Source organism: Mustela nivalis, assembly GCF_964662115.1.
Source record: "Mustela nivalis genome assembly, chromosome: 18".
NCBI lineage: Eukaryota > Metazoa > Chordata > Mammalia > Carnivora > Mustelidae > Mustela > Mustela nivalis.
Window position 1 is genome coordinate 52,863,234 of NC_139037.1, and position 19,127 is coordinate 52,882,360.

At 42.5% G+C, this 19,127-nt stretch overlaps 1 protein-coding gene and 1 long non-coding RNA gene across 2 annotated transcripts in view; both read left to right on the forward strand.

Moving 5' to 3' along the window:
- LOC309852832 overlaps positions 1-19,127 on the forward strand; it is a 642,903-nt gene that overhangs the window by 114,375 nt on the left and 509,401 nt on the right. The gene's annotated exons all lie outside the window — the stretch shown is intronic.
- Positions 12,659-18,834, forward strand: LOC309853932 (vomeronasal type-1 receptor 4-like; the record flags this gene model as incomplete). The annotated part of the gene is made up of 2 exons (XM_082712533.1): positions 12,659-13,462; positions 18,661-18,834. 2 exons carry the CDS (start codon positions 12,659-12,661, stop codon positions 18,832-18,834), a joined length of 978 nt encoding a protein of 325 aa, XP_082568659.1.

The following is a 19,127-nucleotide window of genomic DNA, read 5'->3' on the forward strand; positions in this document are numbered from 1 at the left end:
GTACCTGGCTGGTTCAGTCAGTAGAGGATGCAACTCTTGATCTCGGTTGGTGAATTCAAGCCCCACATTGGGGCAGAGTTTACATACCTACAAACACACATACGTAGGATCTAACAGGAAAATAGAGTGTAATAGGTAAATATATTATTTCTTTGAAAACAGCAATAGAACCCATTATCACAGGCTGCCATAAAAAGATAATAAAATTTATCATAATAGATTATATTAGAAGAAATGCTGTATCTAATCTTGGGACAAACGTATTTGAAAATCTAGTATAATCTAGTACACTTTCCTCTTTGATTTTTTTTTTTTTTTAAGTGAACTCTGCACCCAGCCTGGGACTAGAACTCCCCACATCAAGATGAAGAGTCACATCCTCTACCACCTGAGGGAGCTGGGTGCCCCTCCTACAAATTTCAAATGACCAGAATTGAGTAATGAGGAAGCATTTCCTAAGGACAAATTAAGGTAGAATAATTCTTGTCTCTCCATTGGACTGGGAGTTTCATAGCTGAAGTGCTGCTCTGTTTCATTTCTGGGTTCATGATCCGTGCTCAGAACTTCAACCAGCTTCAAAGAAGTTCTCATGAACACATTGGCATAAAAGATAAACTAATAAATCACTTACTCTTTTTAAAAGTCCTGGGCCTTGGGTGATCAGTCTCTGCAATGACCTAAAAGTTAAAATTTGTCTAAAAATTAACATTTTTTAAGGTTTTTGAATCAGTCCCTACCCAAAGAAATTCTATTAAACAATAAACAAATCTTTATTTCAACACCTAAAATGCCCCCCTCTCCCTATTTTCTTTTATTTTTGTGAAGGGGTAAACAGAGGTCCCAAATAGTCATGGAAACTAACCTGTGGTTTTGTGTCTGTTGGTGGCTCTCATATATGAGGGTGCTGGACCAACCCCACTAGAGGCAGAGGAGATTCTGGGATGACAGAGAAGGCCAGTTTTCTGCTGGGCTTTTATACAGCTTGGAATCCCCAGGAAACCCTTTTCCACTAATCCACTCAGCCTAATCTAATCTTGTGTGAGCTCATCCTTGTGTGTGAGCTAATCTTTGCCCACTTGCCCAGGACTGGAAAGGATTTGCTTTATTGGAAGAAATGTTTTATTGTTTACACCCTCAGCCCTTTCATTGTATCTCATGTGTATGTATCTGAAACAATATACTGTAATTTGCTCTTTGCAATTCTCAGGGATTTAAAAAAAAGATACACATATAACTATGTATTTTTTAAAACTATACACAATGCTGGAAATGTTCATGCTCACACACTGTTCACACATGTTCATGCTCACACACTGCCAGTGGGAGACGTTGTGCACGTGTGAGGGCACGGGCTATGTGGGAAATCTATGAACCTCTGCTCAATATTGTTGTGAGCCAAAAACTTCCTGAGAGAATAGTACCTATTTTTTAAAAATATTTACAAGTATGCCAACATACTGGCTGATTCATTCTACATCTTGCTATGAACAGGGTAACTTAGTCTCCCCAAGGCAAGGAGTTAAGTGGCAATCAGGGGTTTGAAAACTGAAATGAAGAATGGTTCTGAGGGAAAAAAAAAAAAAAAAAGAAAGAAAGAATGGTTCCGTTTATCCACAGAATCAGAGCCCGCCTCAGATGCTGAGAATGCTAGCAGGGCCAGGCCGAGATTCTGTCAGAGCACAGACAGGCTGCTGGTCTCCAACCCTCAGGAGACCTGGAAGCCAGCAGGTGTCCCAGGCCTGGGCAGGGAGGAGAGGCTCTGCCTTGGAGAAGGATCCCGGGAGGATCTGGGTATGAGCTTGGCGGGGATGAGGAAGGAGATGGGTGGAGATGGGAGAGCCCTCCCGGAGGGTGTTCCCTGGGCGGGGTCTGCATTCAGGCGGGTTTCTCCACCCACCTGCTTCCCAGCTCTCTCCTAGGTCTGGGGAAATGGAAGGCTCTTCTGCACTTGGAGTCCTTCTGCCCTTGGTTACGGAGGGGTATCACGGGGAAAGGGGGTATTGATGACAGCAACTCTCAAAACTCAGGTGTGATTTCTAAGATAATCTCATCTGAAGACAAAGCTCAGAGAATGAGGAGGAGAAAGAGAAGGGGTAGGAGGAAGGAATCATTGGCTTTTGGGTAAATGTCCATCCTAGAAAGAATGCTGTGTTCTCTCTTCCTCTATAAACACTGTATTTTTATTTAAAACAATAGAAAATCTTTACTTCTCTACCTCTGATGTTCCTGCCTAATGGGTTTTTTCTCCCCAGGTTTTTTTTTTTTTTTAATTTGTTTTTAAAATTTCTTTTCAGTGTTCCAGAATTCATTGTTTACACACCACACCCAGTGCTCCATGTAATACGTGCCCTCCTTAATACCCACTACCAGGCTCACCCAACCTCCCACCCCCTGCCCCTTCAAAACCCTCAGTTTGTTTCTCAGAGTCCATAGTTTCTCATGCTTCATCTCCCCCTCCGATTTCCCTCAACTCACTTCTCCTCTCCATCTCCCAATGTCCTCCATGTTATTCCTTATGCTCCACAAATAAGCAAAACCGTATGATAATTGATGTTCTCTGCTTGACTTACTTCACTCAGCATAATCTCCTCCAGTCCTGTCCATGCTGATACAAAAGTTGGGTATTCGTTCTTTCTGATGGAGGCATAATACTCCATAGTGTATATGGACCACATCTTCCTTATCCATTTGTCTGTTAAAGGGCATCTTGGTTCTTTCCACAGTTTGGTAACTGTGGCCAATGGCCAAAATTAACAGGACAGGAAACAATGTGTGTTGGAGAGAATGTGGAGAAAAGGGAACCCTCTTCCACTGTTGGTGGGAATGCAAGTTGGTGCAACACTTTGGAAAACACTGTGGAGATTCCTTAAGAAATTAAAAATAGAGCTTCCCTGTGCCCCTGCAATTACACTCCTGGGTATTTACCCCAAAGATACAGATGTAGTAAAAAGAAGGACCATCTGTAACCCAATGTTCATAGCAGCAATGGCTTAATGAGTTTTTAAAACCACTTTGTTTCTTTGATCTTCATTCAAGTAAAGTTCGGTTCACTTAAAAAATAAAAATAGATGATTTTTGTAGTTTTATGCATTCTTATGTGAAAAGCATTTAGAATGGTTTCCAGTAAATGGTAAAATTCTTTGTTTTTGCTCTTCTCAAAACCTCTTTAAACCCTATTATTTCTCTAAAATTTCTTGATTACAAAGTCATTCATTAAGTCTTTCCTCAGTCCCTTAATTCCCAGTCACTCAGAGTGTGAACATCAGATTGACAATATTGGAATCATCAGAAATCTTCTGAAAACGGAGAATCTTCGGTCCCACCCAGTATCTCCTCCATAAATGTCTGCCATTTAACAAAATCTCCAGGTAATTATTTTGTATGTGAATATTTGAAAAGTGCGTTTCTAAATCACCCCACTTTCTCCTGAGAAATAGAAAACACTTACTAAGTAAGATTTTTTAAAAATAGGGAAGCTATGACCCTGCAATTGCACTACTGGGTATTGACCCCAAAGATACAGACGTAGTGGAAATAAGAGCCATCTGTACCCCAATGTTTATAGCAGCAATGGCCACGGTCACCAATCTGTGGAAAGAACCAAGATGCCCTTCAACGGACGAATGGATAAGGAAGATGTGGTCCATACACACTATGGAGTATTATGCCTCCATCAGAAAGGATGAATACCCAGCTTTTGTAGCAACATGGATGGGACTGGAAGAGATAATGCTGAGTGAAATAAGTCAAGCAGAGAGAGCCAATTATCATATGGTTTCACTTGTTTGTGGAGCATAACAAATAACATGGAGGACAAGGGGAGAGGGAGAGAGAAGGGAGTTGAGGGAAATTGGAAGGGGAGGTGAACCATGAGAGATTATGGACTCTGAAAAACAACCTGAGGGCTGTGAAGGGGCGGGGGGTGGGAGGTTGGGGGAACCAGGTGGTGGATATAAGAGAGGGCGAAGATTGCATGGAGCACTGGGTGTGGTGCAAAAACAATGAATACTGTTACACTGAAAAGAAAAAAAATCCATAAAAAATAAGATTAAAAAAATAGCTCTTAGAAACACATGTAGGTGAGTAATAGGTAAATAGATGATGGACAATCTGTGTTGCTTCCTTCCTGTATGTTTTTTTTTTTTTTTTTGTTCTCCAAAAGTATCATACTGACAGTTCAATGAATCTCTTTCCATGAGTATCTAAGACTGAATTAAAGAATGTTATTTTCTCCAAAAAAGTTCCCTTTTATTAATCAGATCACTCATGTCAACTGAGATGGTTCATACAACCCTCTCTTTTTGTCTTGGACAAATTAAGAAGTCTTCTCTTGAGTCATTGCCCAAAGTGTTTTCATTTCAGGAAACGTTGCCCTTTGGATTTTTATGTCTATATCAAGTTCAAAGTGGAAATGCCTGGATTCTGTTTAACCTGCAGCTGAGGTGGAAGCACTGTGTTCAAATTTCATCCTTGAATGCTCTGCGATGCAAAGAGAGGTCTGGGGTTTGAGACGGAAGACTTATCTGTCCCTGTTCTCACTGAAACTTCAGCCCTGCTCACAGTGCTTCCTAGAAGGACAATGTTGTACTCTGTCCTGAGATTCCCTGCCCTGGTTGTCTCCTCCCTGCAATATGATGGATTGTAAAGTGGAAAAAGGAAAATTCTGGCAGCTGAGAGGACAGTTGTCTTACTTGATTATTTTCTGTTTTACCCACATTCTGACTTTTTTCAAGAAGGGATTCCTCTAAGGCAGCTGGGAACAGAAGGACGTGCTCACCCCACACAAGACCCATCAGCACGGAGTCCGGCCTCAACCCAGCCACAGGCACAAGGCTCCTCAGGAAAAAACAGCAGTTTTCTGTCTGAAGCACAAATCTTGGGGTAGAGATGCACTAACAGTGTAGACTGGAAGCCAAAGTCTCGGGCCCGCATCACCAAGCAACGGAACCGTCACAAAGGAGACTCAAGTAGGAAGCTGGAGCAAAGAAGCAGCAGAACCTTCACCCACCCTGGACCCACCTGACCCCTTCTTCTCCAACCCTGCCGACTTTCCATCTCCCTCTCGTCATAGGGTGTGTAATATTTTGTACTGACTCGGAGTGCCTGGATGGCTCAATGGGTTAAGCGTCTGCTGGCAGCTCAGGTCATGTTCCCGGGATCTTGGAAACAAGTCCTGCATCAGGCTCTCAGGAAGCCTGCTCCCTCCCCCCCACCCCTCTGCCTGCCTCTCTGCCTACTCATGATCTCTGTCTTTCTCTCTGTTAAATAAATAAATAAAGGCTTTTGAAAAAAGTACTTCATATTGACTCTATTCATTCCACATGCAACCCACACATCACAGGGGTCTTCCTTCACGTCATGGAAATCTTGTTTTATGATCCCATCCTTCCCACAACCTTAAAGGTCAGAAGATCCACCAAGAATTTTTTGACAATTCTCAGGGATCAATGCTCTCATGATTTTCTCTGTTCCCACCTTAGAGTTCCCCATAAAACCCATCTTTGCCTTATATCTATACAGACATACACCCCAACCCCTAGCACTGTCTAGAAAGAATCCAACTGAACTCAAAAAGACTTAGTTTGCCATAGGGGCTTTATTAAAGTCTCAGAGAGCGCGATGGTGGGTAAGGAGTGCCGGCCCACCCAGCAGCAAGTTGGGTAACAGGTTCTCCTAACACTTGTTTCACTCCCAATGGCCTCCTTGCTGCTCTGCCATGAGGAGCCCTCCGTTCTTTTTCTGCAACTACTCCACGCCCTTGCTCACAGCCCCCTCTCCTCTGCAATGATCACCCTCTTACCCCAACATTTTGCACTGGTCTTCCTATTTATTTATTGTTTTTTTTTAAGATTTTATTTTTTATTTATTTGTCAGAGACAGAGAGAACCAGCAGGGGGAGAGGCAGGCTCCCTGCTGGGCAAAGAGCCCGATTCCTGGATCCTGGGATCCTGACCTGAGCCGAAGGCAGACGCTTAATGGACTGAGCCACCCAGGCATCCTTGGTCTTCCATTTTCAGAGAACAATTTTCTCCCAAGGTTTATCTGAAAACTTCTCACTAAATTCTTCCTGACTTAAGGAATTAGTGTGTTTTTTGCATTATCCAAACACTTAAGACAGCAATTTTTTAAAGTTTTATACATACATACATACATACATACATATACTTCTATATATCTCAATATATATATCTACATATATATTGCTCATATATATAACTTTTTACAACCTCTGGTAACTATAAAGAAGGGTCTTCCATTTTACCCTGCATTGCTTCCATGCCTGTATGTTAGCTTAAGACCCCACTGAGTCATGGTGCTATCATGACTCAACATCGGAAACAAAAACATCATTACTCACAGCACAGCAGGAAACATGAACTTCACTTTCCCAGGAGTTCCTTTGTCCCTTGAGGCCCATAAGCCATGCACCATGTGGAAGTCTCAGGCAGATCCTGTACAAAACAGTGTTTAGGTCACAACGAGGAAATATCAGTATTTGAAAGGGGGTACCTAAGACACCTGCGTATTCTTAACTTTTTTTTTTTTTAAGAGAGGGAGAGAGAGGCAGGGAAGGGGCAGAGGGCAAGTGAGAGAGAGAATCTTAATCAGGCTCCACAGCTAGAGCAGGGCCCAACACAGGGCTCGATCTCACAACCTGAGATCACGACCTGAGTGGGAATCCAGAGTCGGATGCTTAACCGACTGAGCCACACAGGCGCCCCATACACTTAACTTTTGAGGAAGGCTGTACGTATTTTTCCCTGCACAGCAAATAAATCTGCTCCTTTCTCCCAAAAGATATCCTCCAAGTTTATCTCTTAAACGGTCTAGCATGAAAGCTGTACTTGCTTCTTCCAAGAAGATATCACAAGTATGAGAAACCCAGAGAGCTTTTCAACAACGCCCGTCCCTCATTTCTACACTCTCAGGGCTTCTGTCCAACTTTTCCATGGGTACACCATCCCACTGGTCACTCTGACTAATCTCACTGAAACGGTCTGAGATTAAACCCATTCCGGGTTTCTCCTTCCGTCTTTAAAGCATGATCCATCCGTTGATGTCCATCAGGATTGTGGCTACATGCAGCCTTACACATTCTGTAAAAAAAAAAAAAAAATCAGGGTTTAACTTTACAGGCCAGATAACTATCCTAAAGTTTACATCTTTATGTTCCGAACTAACCTAAGAAAATAATTCCACATCCAGAGTGATATATCAGTGACGGCATAGACTCTGCCTATGCCAGAAAGGATGGCACCCAGGACACCTGTGTATCAGACCGCCAATATCCCAACTGTTCCACTTTGTGCCTTAACCTAGAGTAGCAATACTCACAGCACTTTTTGTTCATTGCACGTCCTGGTATCTTTGTGGGTGCTTGCAAAGCGGGAAGTATAAAAGGCGGCTTCATTAAGAGGCATGGGTTACTAGCGTTCTTCCACATATGACTGCGATGGCTAGACAGACACACACACGCTGTGTGAATGCAGTTTCTGAGCGTTCGTGGGACTACGTGAGTCTGCGTGAGTGTGTGTCAGAGTAAGTGCATGTGATTCTAGCTGAGAGTCTCTACGTGTGGCGGGGTGTGAGTCTGTGACTGAATGTGAATGTATGTGAGCATCTGGCTGTACGTGTGATTTACATGGGGTCGTGTGCATGTGTTTGTACACATGTGCACTTGCGTGCGCCCACAGCCATGTGTGGCAGGCCTTGCCCACCATTACGGCTTTCATCCCAGGCTCGGAAGTGGAGAGACACTGGATAGTGGGCCTGGATAAAATGTAGATGTGTTTGTAGGCAAAACCAAAGGGTTCATTTGAACTCCTCTTTTATACGTATTCATGTATTACAAAAGCAACTAGAGCTCATTACTGAAAATTCGTCAAAAAGAAAGTGTGGGGGGCGCCTGGGTGGCTCAGTGGGTTAAGCCGCTGCCTTCGGCTCAGGTCATGATCTCAGGGTCCTGGGATCGAGTCCTGCATCGGGCTCTCTGCTCAGCAGGGAGCCTGCTTCCTTCTCTCTCTCTCTCTCTCTCTCTCTCTGCCTGCCTCTCAGTGTACTTGTGATTTCTCTCTGTCAAATAAATAAATAAAATCTTTAAAAAAAAAAAAAGAAAGAAAGTGTGGAAGGAAGACTGTGGTGACCGCCAGTGCACTTGAACCATGTACTTAGCCTCTGCTTATTTCTTAGACAAGGAACAGTCTAGGGCTGAGACTTGCGCGTTAATTGGCGTTGAGTGCTTGTCTTTGAGTTCCACCTTTCTTTTTGAAAATCGTCAGGGACCAACGTTTTGCTTGTAATGTAATGCTAGTTCACTTCAGTGGTCTGAGGATTTAGGAGGAAATCAATTTTGAAGATCACTTCAGTGGTCTGAGGATTTAGGAGGAAATCAATTTTGGGTGGAAGAACTTTCAAATAAGGCAGATCCCGGGAGACACACCTACTCCCCTCAGTCCCTCACCTGCCAACTCTGAAATGTTCCGCTCCCTTCCACAGGAGACCGGACTGCCTTCAGGACTAGAAAATAGCCTCGACCAGTAATCTCAATGGTCCCTTTGTAGAGATTAACTAGAAACTTGTAATTGGTTTTGGTAATTACCAACTTCAGAAAAAAAGCTCTTCATAAATGTTCTCAGCTCCCCAGCTGGCACTGTCACTGTGTAAAAAGGTGACATGATAATCGTTCCTCTGAGGGGAGGGAGGTCGCAATCCCTGCTCCATATCCCACGGTCCTGTGGCTGCCTCCCTCCCACAGGCACTAGCTCTTGTGACCACGCACCGGGAGCTCACCATCCAGATGGAGGGATGTTTCTAGGAGACTGCCTTCCATTTCCGTCTGAGAGGCAAAGTGTATGAAGTCACCTGTTGGGAGTAAATGTGGGTAAGTGACGGTATATAAAAAAAGGGATCGTAGGGGCGCCTGGGTGGCTCAGTGGGTTAAAGCCCCTGCCTTCGGCTCAGCTCATGATCCCAGGGTCCTGGGATCGAGCCCCACATGGGGCTCTCTGCTCAGCAGGGAGCCTGCTTCCCTTCCTTTCTCTCTGCCTGCCTCTCTGCCTAAATTGTGATCTCTGTCTGTCGAATAAATAAATAAAATCTTTAAAAAAGGGGGGGGGGTCGTTCTGGGTTTGAAACTGATCCAGTGCCAAAGCCACACAGGCATGAGCCTGTAAAGAGAGCTAGTAAAGAGAGATGGGGTCCTAGAATTGGTCTTAGACCAATTCCTGCTGGTATCTTTGTGGCTCCAGTGGATTTAACCGAAGCCGCGGGGACAACTCATCCGTATTCAATCCCATGAAAAGGAATCCTGATTGTTAAGGTAATTAGCGCCTTTAGTTCTGAAACCGATCGCTTTCAGCCTCCCTTACAGGAATTTGTAGGATTACTAGAGGTGTGCCTGAAATACCTTCAGGTTTATAACTAGGACTGGGATAAATATATCTGTAGGAATCCTGTAATCTTAAAAATTGCTTGAAAAAATGCTTATGTCCCAATGACAGCTGCTAGAAGAGAAAGATTTTCTCTGACCGTGACAGTAGAGACAGTTGTATCTCCACTGAAAACACTGAGGTCTGTTGATTATCTTGAGATTTTCTCTCTGGAAGCTACTGGAAGCAGCATTTAAGAAAAAGATAATTTTGTAATAATGGGTTTCAGAGAGCAGCTGTTAGGCTCAAATGTATCCTGTGGTATTTTCTCTAATATCAACTGCAAATTCTATAAATCAATTTATAAAGCACACAATATTCCTGTATTATTATCGTTTTCAATTTGCATATGTCATATTTTAACATATTTCCGAGAACTTACCACATGACTAATAGTTTATAATCAGTATGAACAGATAAATATGATTTAAAATGACTAATACTTTAGTTTTTACCTTACATTATCTTATCCTATATTAGAATTCAATGTCCCATACTTCAGGGTAAGACATGAGATTATGATAGGTGCCCTATACTTTCGTCCCTGGCATAAAGGCAAATGCCCAAATTGTCTTTTTCTTTCTGTTTCCATCCTAGTGCTGAGCACTTCTTGCATTCATTACTTTCAGCTTGTCACGGGACAGGTTCCTATATAATATAAAACTGCAGTCAGAGCATCTACATTTTCTTAAATTTCTAAAGCTTCATTCATTTTGATATTGGCTTACAGAATAATGAGTTATTACAATGGAACAATGAGTTATTGGCTTACATCATGATGAGTTATTACAATGAAAATTATAAAGAAACATACTATCTAGCTACAATAAAATGGCAAAGCTAAAACCAAACCATATATCAGGATTATTCAAAGAACACAGCAGCTCTCTGGACTCAGCATAGCACAGAGGTTAGAGGCATTGTCTTTGCAAACAACTCAGCCAGACTCAAGTTCACACTTTGCCCTAAATAGGGTATACATGTAGACAAATCACCTATTCTGTCTCTCTGTGTTCTCCTTGTCTTTAAAATGAAAGTAATAGTAGTGATAACTTGTAGTTTTGCTTAAAAAGTGTGGGGTGTCTAGCTGTTTCATTCAGTTAAGCGTCTGACTCTTGACATCACCTCAGGTCTCTACCTCAGGGTCATGAGCTCAAGCCCTGCATTGGGCTCCACATTGGATGTGGAGCTACTTTTTTAAAAAAAGAAAAAAGTGAGTTACTACATGTATGAACTTCACAGCAATGATTCGCACATTGTTAAGTGCTCTTTAAAGTGTACATATTTGGGACACCTGGGTGGCTCAGTTGGTTAAGCAGCTGCCTTCGGCTCGGTCATGATCCCAGCGTCCTGGGATCGAGTCCCACATTGGGTTCCTTGCTCAGAAGGGAGCCTGCTTCTCCCTCTGCCTCTTCCTTCCGCTCTGTCTGCCTGGGCTCACTCTCTCTGACAAATAAATAAATAAAATCTTAAAAAAAAAAAAGTGTACAGGGGTGCCTGGGTGGCTCAGTGGGTTAAAGCCTCTGCCTTCGGCTCAGGTCATGATCCCAGGGTCCTGGGATCGAGCCCCGCATCTGGCTCTCTGCTCAGCCGGGAGCCTGCTTCCTCCTCTCTCTCTGCCTGCCCCTCTGCCTACTTATGATCTCTCTCTCTCTCTCTGTGTCAAATAAATAAATAAATAAATAAATCTTAAAAAAAAAAAAAGTGTACATACTGAACTCTGGAAAGTCCCATGAAATTAATATTTCTCTTGTTAAACTGTATTGATATATAACTGGTATACTAAAAATTGTACATATTTAATGTATATATTTTGATAAGTTTGGAAATCTGCATGCCTCTGGGATGGTATCACTACAATCAAGGTATCGGTCACTTCCAAAAAATTTCTTGTGTTCATGTGTGTGTGTGTGTGGTCAGAACACTTAACATAAAATACATCCTCTTTTCATTATTTACAGTCTACAATACCATTCTTCTAACTTTAGTCTCTATATTGTACAACAGATCTCTACAACACACTCACCTTGTATAACTGAAACTTTACATACACTGAACAACAATCCCGCACTCCTGCTTCCTCCAGCACCTGGCAGCCACTCTTCTATTCTCTGCTTCAATGAGTTTGACTTTCAGGTTCCTCATATAACTGAAACCATACAGTATTTTTCCTTCTGTGACTTGCTCCTCCATGTAGGAGTTCCTTCTTTTTGAAGCTTGAGTTCTGTTCCACTTGTATCCCTTTGTAGGTAAACCTACACTTTCCTTAGCCATTCCCAGTCAATGGCCATTTGAATTGTTTCCCTATCTTGGCCATTGGGAATAATGCTATAATGAACATGCACGTGCAGCTATCTCTTGGAGACCTTGATTTCAGTTCTTTTGGATATATACCAAGAAATGGGACTGCTGGATGAGGAGATAGTTCTATTTTAGTCTTTTGAGGAACCTCTATACTGTTTCCCATAGTCGCTTCAATATTCTACATTTCTACCAACAGTGTATACAGACTCCAATTTTCCCACATCTTCACCCACACTTATCTTTGGGGGTTTTTCGATACCAGTCATTCTAACATGTGAGATAGCATCTCATTGTGGCTTTGGTCTGCATTTCCCTGATGATTAGCAGAGTTGAACCCCTTTTCATATACTTGCTGACCACTCATAAGTTCTTTGGAGCGATGTTTGTTCAAGAAATTTGCCCATTGGCTAACTGGGTTATTTCTTCCACTGAGTTGTTAAGAGATTCTTCATATTTTATTAACCCTGTATCAGATGAACACTCTGCAGATATATGTCCCATTCCACAGACTTTGGTGATTATTTCCTTTGCTCTGCAGAAGTTTTTTGTTTTATATAGCACCACTCATCTTTTTGTTTCATTTTGTTTGCTTTCCTGCTGGTGTCAGATCCAGGAAATCATGGCCGAGACCAACGCCAAAAAGATTTTCCTCTATGTTTCCTTAAAGGGGTTTTACAGTTTCACAACTTATATTTAAGTCTTTAATACATTTTGAGTTGATTTTTTTGTATGCAGTAAGACTGGGGCCCAATTTCACCCTTTTACATGTGGATATCCAGTTCCCCAGCACCATTTCTAAGGCAAAACGAATAATAAGTGGATAATATTGGATTTTAGTTGACATGATGCTTGAAGCCCACACCTCATATTCCCATGCAGGATCCTCTGGTTCTGAAGACAAATCTCAGTGGCTAGAAACTGGCAGGATGGCCTCCAGGGATCTGGTCATAGGAGTGATCTTCTTAATCCAGACCATGGTTGGAATCCTGGGGAACTTCTGTCTTCTTTACCATTATCTCCTCCTTTACTTCACTAGGTGCAGGTTGAGGCCCACGGATTTGATTGCTAAACACCTGACTGTAGCCAACTCCTTATTCCTCCTCTGTAAAGGAGTCCCTCAGACAATGGCAGCTTTTGGGTGGAACAGTTTTCCAAGTGATTTTGGATGCAAACTTCTTTTCTATCTTCACAGAGTGAGCAGGGGTGTGTCCCTAGGCGGCACCTGCCTCTTGAGTGTCTTCCAGGCCATCACGATCAGCCCCAGGGACTCAAGTTGGACAAAACTTAAAAGGAAAGCTCTCAAGCATATTGACTTCTCCATATTCCTGTGCTGGGCCCTCTACATGCTGGTAAATATCCTTTTTCCTATCCATGTGATTGGCAAATGGAGCAACAGGAGCATCTCGGTGAGAAAGGATTTGGGATACTGTTCTGTGATACGTAGTAACAAAATCACACAATTGGTACAAGCAGCACTGTTATCATTCGCTGATGTTTTATGTTTAGGACTCATGATCTGGGCCAGCAGCTCCATGGTTTTCATCCTGAACAGGCACAGGCAGCGGGTCCAACACATTCACAGGCTTAACAATGTCTCCCCCAGATCCTCTGCTGAGTCCAGAGCCACTCAGAGCATCCTTGTCCTGATGAGCACCTTTGTGTCCTTCTACTCCCTTTCCTCCATCTTCCAAGTCTGCATTATTCTCTTCGATGATCCAAGTTGGTTGCTGGTAAGCATCTCTGCCTTGATCAATGGATGTTTCCCAAGTGCCTGTCCCTTTATTCTCATGAACTGTATCTCCAGTGTGTTCAGGTTCTACTTAGCCTGGATGAGGAATGCAACACCCACTAAACCCATGACAAATATGTAAATTGTATGTTCTTGCATAGTGTATGCTTGTCTATTCATTCAACCTCCAAACCTCCAAACTGCAAGCATTATGTAAAAATCAAGAGAGAGGTCAGCAAGCCAGAATGAGCTTCTTTCCCATAAGAAACAGTAAATAGTAATAATAAATGTAAATGAAATATTATGGAATTGTTATGAAAATACTTACATAACTGAAATTTTATTCACACTTCTAGTGAAGTAATTTGGAATTTGTGCAATTAAAAAGTTGTTCTTGAAACAATATAGAGATTGTGGGGAGGTCTTCAAGTGTGTAACTTTTAATTTGACAAATTAAATATATCCAGAAATTGACTAATCTTCGAATTTTTGGAAAAGATTCAAGAGAATTTAACATGTAAGATGGTATTCAAGAAAGTAAAGAAGAAAATGTTCTTGGGCGCCTGGGTGGCTCAGCTGGTTAAGCATCTGCCTTTTAGCTCAGGTCATGATCCCAGGGTCCTGGGATCGAGGCGCACATTGAGCAGGGAGCCTGCTTCTTCCTCTGCTGCTCTCCCTACCTGTGCTCTCTTAAGCTTTCTGTCAAATAAATACAGGTAACACTTTACCACATTACAGATAGTGAAGGTAACTCAGGACAGAATATTCCCAATTCCTCCCTCCCAACCCTTATAATATTGCTATCATTTATTTTCTTATCCATCAGCTCTAATCAGCCAGTATGCTGTTCCTAGTTTGAGTTTGAAGTTATCTTTTTTTTATATTATGTTACGTTAGTCACCATAGAGTACCTCATTAATTTTTTATGCAGTGTTCCATGATTCATAGTTTGCATATAACACCCAGTGCTCCGTGCAATCTGTGCTCTCCTTAACACCCATCACTGGGCTAACCCATCCCAAAACCCTCAGTTTGTTTCTCAGAGTCCATAGTCTCTCATGGTTCATTTCTCCTTCTGATTCCCACCCCTCCCTTCATTTTTCCCTTCCTTCTCCTAATGTCCTCCATGCTATTCCTTATGTTCCACAAGTAAGTGAAACCATATGATAATTGACTTTCTCTACTTGACTTACTTCACTCAGCATAATCTCCTCCAGTCCCATCCATACTGAAGCAAAAGTTGGGTATTCATCCTTTCTGATGGCTGAGTAATATACCACTGTGTATATACACCACATCTTCTTTATCCATTCATTTGTTGAAGCGCATCTCGCTCTTTCCACAGTTTGGCGACTGTGGCCATTGCTGCTATGAACACCGGGGTGCCGATGGCCCTTCTTTTCACTACATCTGTATCTTTGGGGTAAATACCCAGTAGTGCAATTGCAGGGTCATAGGGAAGCTCTATGTTTAATTTTTTGAGGAAACTCCACACCGTTTTCCAAAGTGGCCGCACCAACTTGCATTCCCATCAACAGTGTAAGAGGGTTCCCCTTTCTCCACATCCTCTCCAACATTTATTGTTTCTTGCCATGTCAATTTTGGCCATTCTAACTGGTGTAAGGTGGTATCTCAATGTGGTTTTTGATTTGACTCTCCCTGATGGCTAATGATGATGAACATTTTTTCATGTGTCTGAATAGTTATCTATTAAATCAGTTAAGAATAAGAAAAAAATAAATAAAAATAAATACAATCTTTTAAAAAAGAAAAGAAAATGTTCTCATGTGGTAATGAAGTAGCATGGGGTGAAGGTGGAGTGCAAATTTAGGTTCAGTTAGGAACATTCTGAACTAAGTTATAAAACTTGTAGGTCACATCCTTAGAGAGATAGTAGTATTTAAAATATGATTACATGGAGGAATATTAGCATATTTAAAACATTTAATGTAGAAATAGACAAAGGGACCTGGGTTGGGACAAAGGAGAACACAAAAAATTGTTTTCACTGAGAGATGAGTGGTGACAATTAAAAAAAAAGAAAACTCATCAAGTTACCAACTGCATAGGAGAAGATATTTGCAAATGACATAGCTAATAAGGGGTTAATAACCAAAATACATAAAGAACCCATACAACTCAACCACGAAAAAACCTGGTTTAAAAATGTGCAGAAGACCTGAAGAAATATTTTTCTTTTTCTTTTTCTTTTTATTTAATTTATAGACAGAGATCACAAGTAGGCAGAGAGACAGGCAGGGTTGGGGGGGCGCCAGGAAGCAGGCTCCCCGCTGAGCAGAGAGCCTGATATGGAGCTCGATCCCAAGACCCTGAGATCATGACCTGAGCCGAAGGCAGAGGCTTTAACCCACTGAGCCACCCAGGCGCCCTCTGAATAGATATTTTTCTAAAAATGACATACAGATGGCAAACAGACACATGAAAAGACATTCACCATCATTTACCATCAGGGAAATGCAAATCAAAACCACAATGAGATATCACCTCGCACCATTCACAAGAGGTATCCATCTTCAGTGGTGGTCAGAGAAAAGTAAATTGCAAAATATCTCATTTGTTTTGTGACCATCAGCTTTTTAAGTTAAAAGGCTGATGGGACATTTGGGTGGCTCTGTTGGTTGTGTTTGACTCTTGATTTTGGCTGAGGTCTTGATCTCAGGGTCATGAGTTCTAGCCCCACACTAGATTCCATGCTGGGTGTGGAGCCTACTGGTAGATAAGTTTGCCAATATGGTCTCTTTCTGAGATTAGTAGAAACACACCATTTCATACACGCATGTAGGGAATATCAAAGATCAGTGACTTTTTGAGAGACAATTAGGGAGTCTTTATCAAATTTGAAAGATGCATATTCTTGCATATGATTCTACTAGCTAGAAGGCACTCGATCACGTGCTCAGAAATGCCCCCACAGCCGTTACTGGTGGACATGCAAATAACAGCACAAAAACGAAGAAGAATACATATATGTCAGGGATCCCTTTGGTTAACCTGGAATTTGAAGATAATCCCCTTACAGGGGTGCCTGGGTGGCTCAGTCAGTTAAGAGTCTGCCTGTCGCTCAGGCCATGATCTCAGGGTCCTGGGATCGAGTCCCACATCTGACTTCCAGCTCCTCGGGGAGCCTGCTTCTCCCTTTCCCTCTGCCTGCCAGTACCCTCGATTGTGTTCTCCCTCTCTGTCAAAAAAAAAAAAAAAATTCTTAAATAGGGACACAAGGAGAAAAGATCAAAAGGTCTCAAGATGATGATAATGATTCAGCAGTGCTTACCCGCTCGGATTGCAAATGCTGAGCAAATTCCAGGGGACTCATGCAGCTTCCAGGATGGCTGAGGAAGGATGAGGATAAAGGGAAGCTTCAGGGTCTTTATGTTGCTGGAGGAGCCCCTCTGAGCACTGGTGCTGACCTAATCAACATGACACAACCAACTTTGATCGAATCATCTCCCAAGATATAAAGGGATTATTTATTTCCTGTTTATTTTTCCTCTGCATTTTTATTTTACCTCGCTTCTGTGTATCTGATATCATCAACCATAATTTGATAAGTCTCATTTCCAAGCATGTAAGAAATTTTAACATATACAATTGTACTTTTAAAGCTATATATATATTACTTCTGCAAGTGCAAGATATGTACACTCATCGATAGACTGTTTAATTCTGTATTGTGACTTTACTCTCAGTTGTTTCTGGAAAATCCTCTTTTTACACATGTACCTCTAGTTCATTCCGTTTCCCCACTGTTGGTCAGTCATTTACTTGTGTCGATGAACCGGACTTTTCGGTTTTAGTCTCTGATCCTATTCATTGGGCACTTGTTGTCATTAATATTTTCCTCCCGCTGGTAATGCTGCCAGGGTCGCTAAACATGGAGATGCAGGGGGGCGCCTCAGTAGGTCAAGCATCTGCCTTTGGTTCAGGTCATGATCCCGGAGTCCTGGGATCGAGCCCCACGTTGAACTCCCTGCTCAAGGGGGAGTCTGCTTCTCCCTCTGCCCCTCACCCTGCCCTTGTGCTCTCCCTCATTCTCTCAAAATAAATAAATTATAAAATCTTAAAAAATGAAAAAAAAACCTGTTTAAACATGAAGATGCATGAGCATGATGATGCAGAAATTTAGTTCCTCCCTTCCTGTTGGTAGCAACAGCAAAGATCATACCAAATGAGAACACAGCCCAAGTATATTCATGGCAGCATGCTGTGTTGTGAGAGCCTGTGAGTCTTTTTAAAAAGATTTTATTTAAGTAGTTGAGAGGGAGGGAGGAAGAGAGAGAAAGATAGAGAGAAAGTACACACAAGGGGGGGCGAGGGGCAGAGGGAAATGCAGACTCCCCACTGAGCAAGGAGCCAGACTCCTGGGACTCCAGGATCATGACCTGTGCCAAAGGCAGATGCTTAACCAACTAAGCCATTCAGGTGCCCTTTTTATTATCTTTTATATACTTGAGTAATTATTTACTAGAGATGAATCTTATGGCTCACATCCTGTTTATTAGAGAAATACAGAATTCCAGGATTTCATCAAAGTATTCCAGCTCCATTTCCCACCCAATCCTGATCCCAAAGGAAAAGTTTGGAGTGGATGGTACGAGACTGCCAAAACGGGGCACCTGGGTGGCTCCGTGGGTTAAAGCCTCTGCCTTCTGCTCGGGTCCTGATTCCAGGGTCCTGGGATTGAGCCTCATATCAGGCTCTCTGCTCAGCAGGGAGCCTGCTTCCTCCTGTCTCTCTCTGCCTGCTGCTCTGCCTATTTGTGATCTCTGTCTGTCAGAAAAAAAAAAATAAATAAAATCTTTAAAAATTTAAAAAAAAAAAAAAGACTGCCAAAACGCCGACATATCTTGAAGTGATCTTAAGGGTAGAGATTCACTTTATTTTCTTTAATTGTGTGAATGCTTGAAATGTCCATATTGAATAAATCAATATTGGGAAACTATCTTCACCATCAATTATTTTTAGTTCATTGCTGGCTTCATGTTTACACAAAGATGTATTTGTCAGATACTCATAGGTAAGACTGACTTGTAAATTTTCCTACAGAGTCATCCAGTCCTTACAGATCCAGGGCCGAGTTCCTGCTCTCTTTCGCCAAGAACGGGAACGCGGGAGAGTTCAGTAATGGGTCTGGTAGACATTTTATTGTTTTAAGGTCTGATTTTCCTGTGACTTATACAGAATGAAATTATAGTGACAAGAATACTGAAAACGTGTTTTTCATTGCATGGAAGACACCCCTTCGATGAAGCTACGTCATCCCTGTACCCTTCCTGGGCAGCGCTCGCTTCTCATTTCACCGTGTTAGAAGCAACAGATCTAGCAGGGTCTTCAACAGCTGTGGGTGGGAGCTAGGCCAGGAGTAAGATAGGGAGGCGTCCCCTGTCCTCCAGTCCCTCTTCCCCTGGCTTTGCTGTCCTGCTTTCTAACACCACAACAGGGCCCTGCAGAAGTCTCCCCGTACTGTGCCGGGCTCCGCTCGAAGGCACAGCCACCCACACCCCTTCTTCGAGATCAGCGCGAGTTCTGAGCAGCGCCAGGAAGGTGGCCTTTTTCCAGCCAATAGGAGCGAGCCCCGCCCCGCGGATGGGCCTATAAAAGGCAGGTCCTAGAGAAGGGTCCACACTCCACAGTCCGAGCGTCGCAGA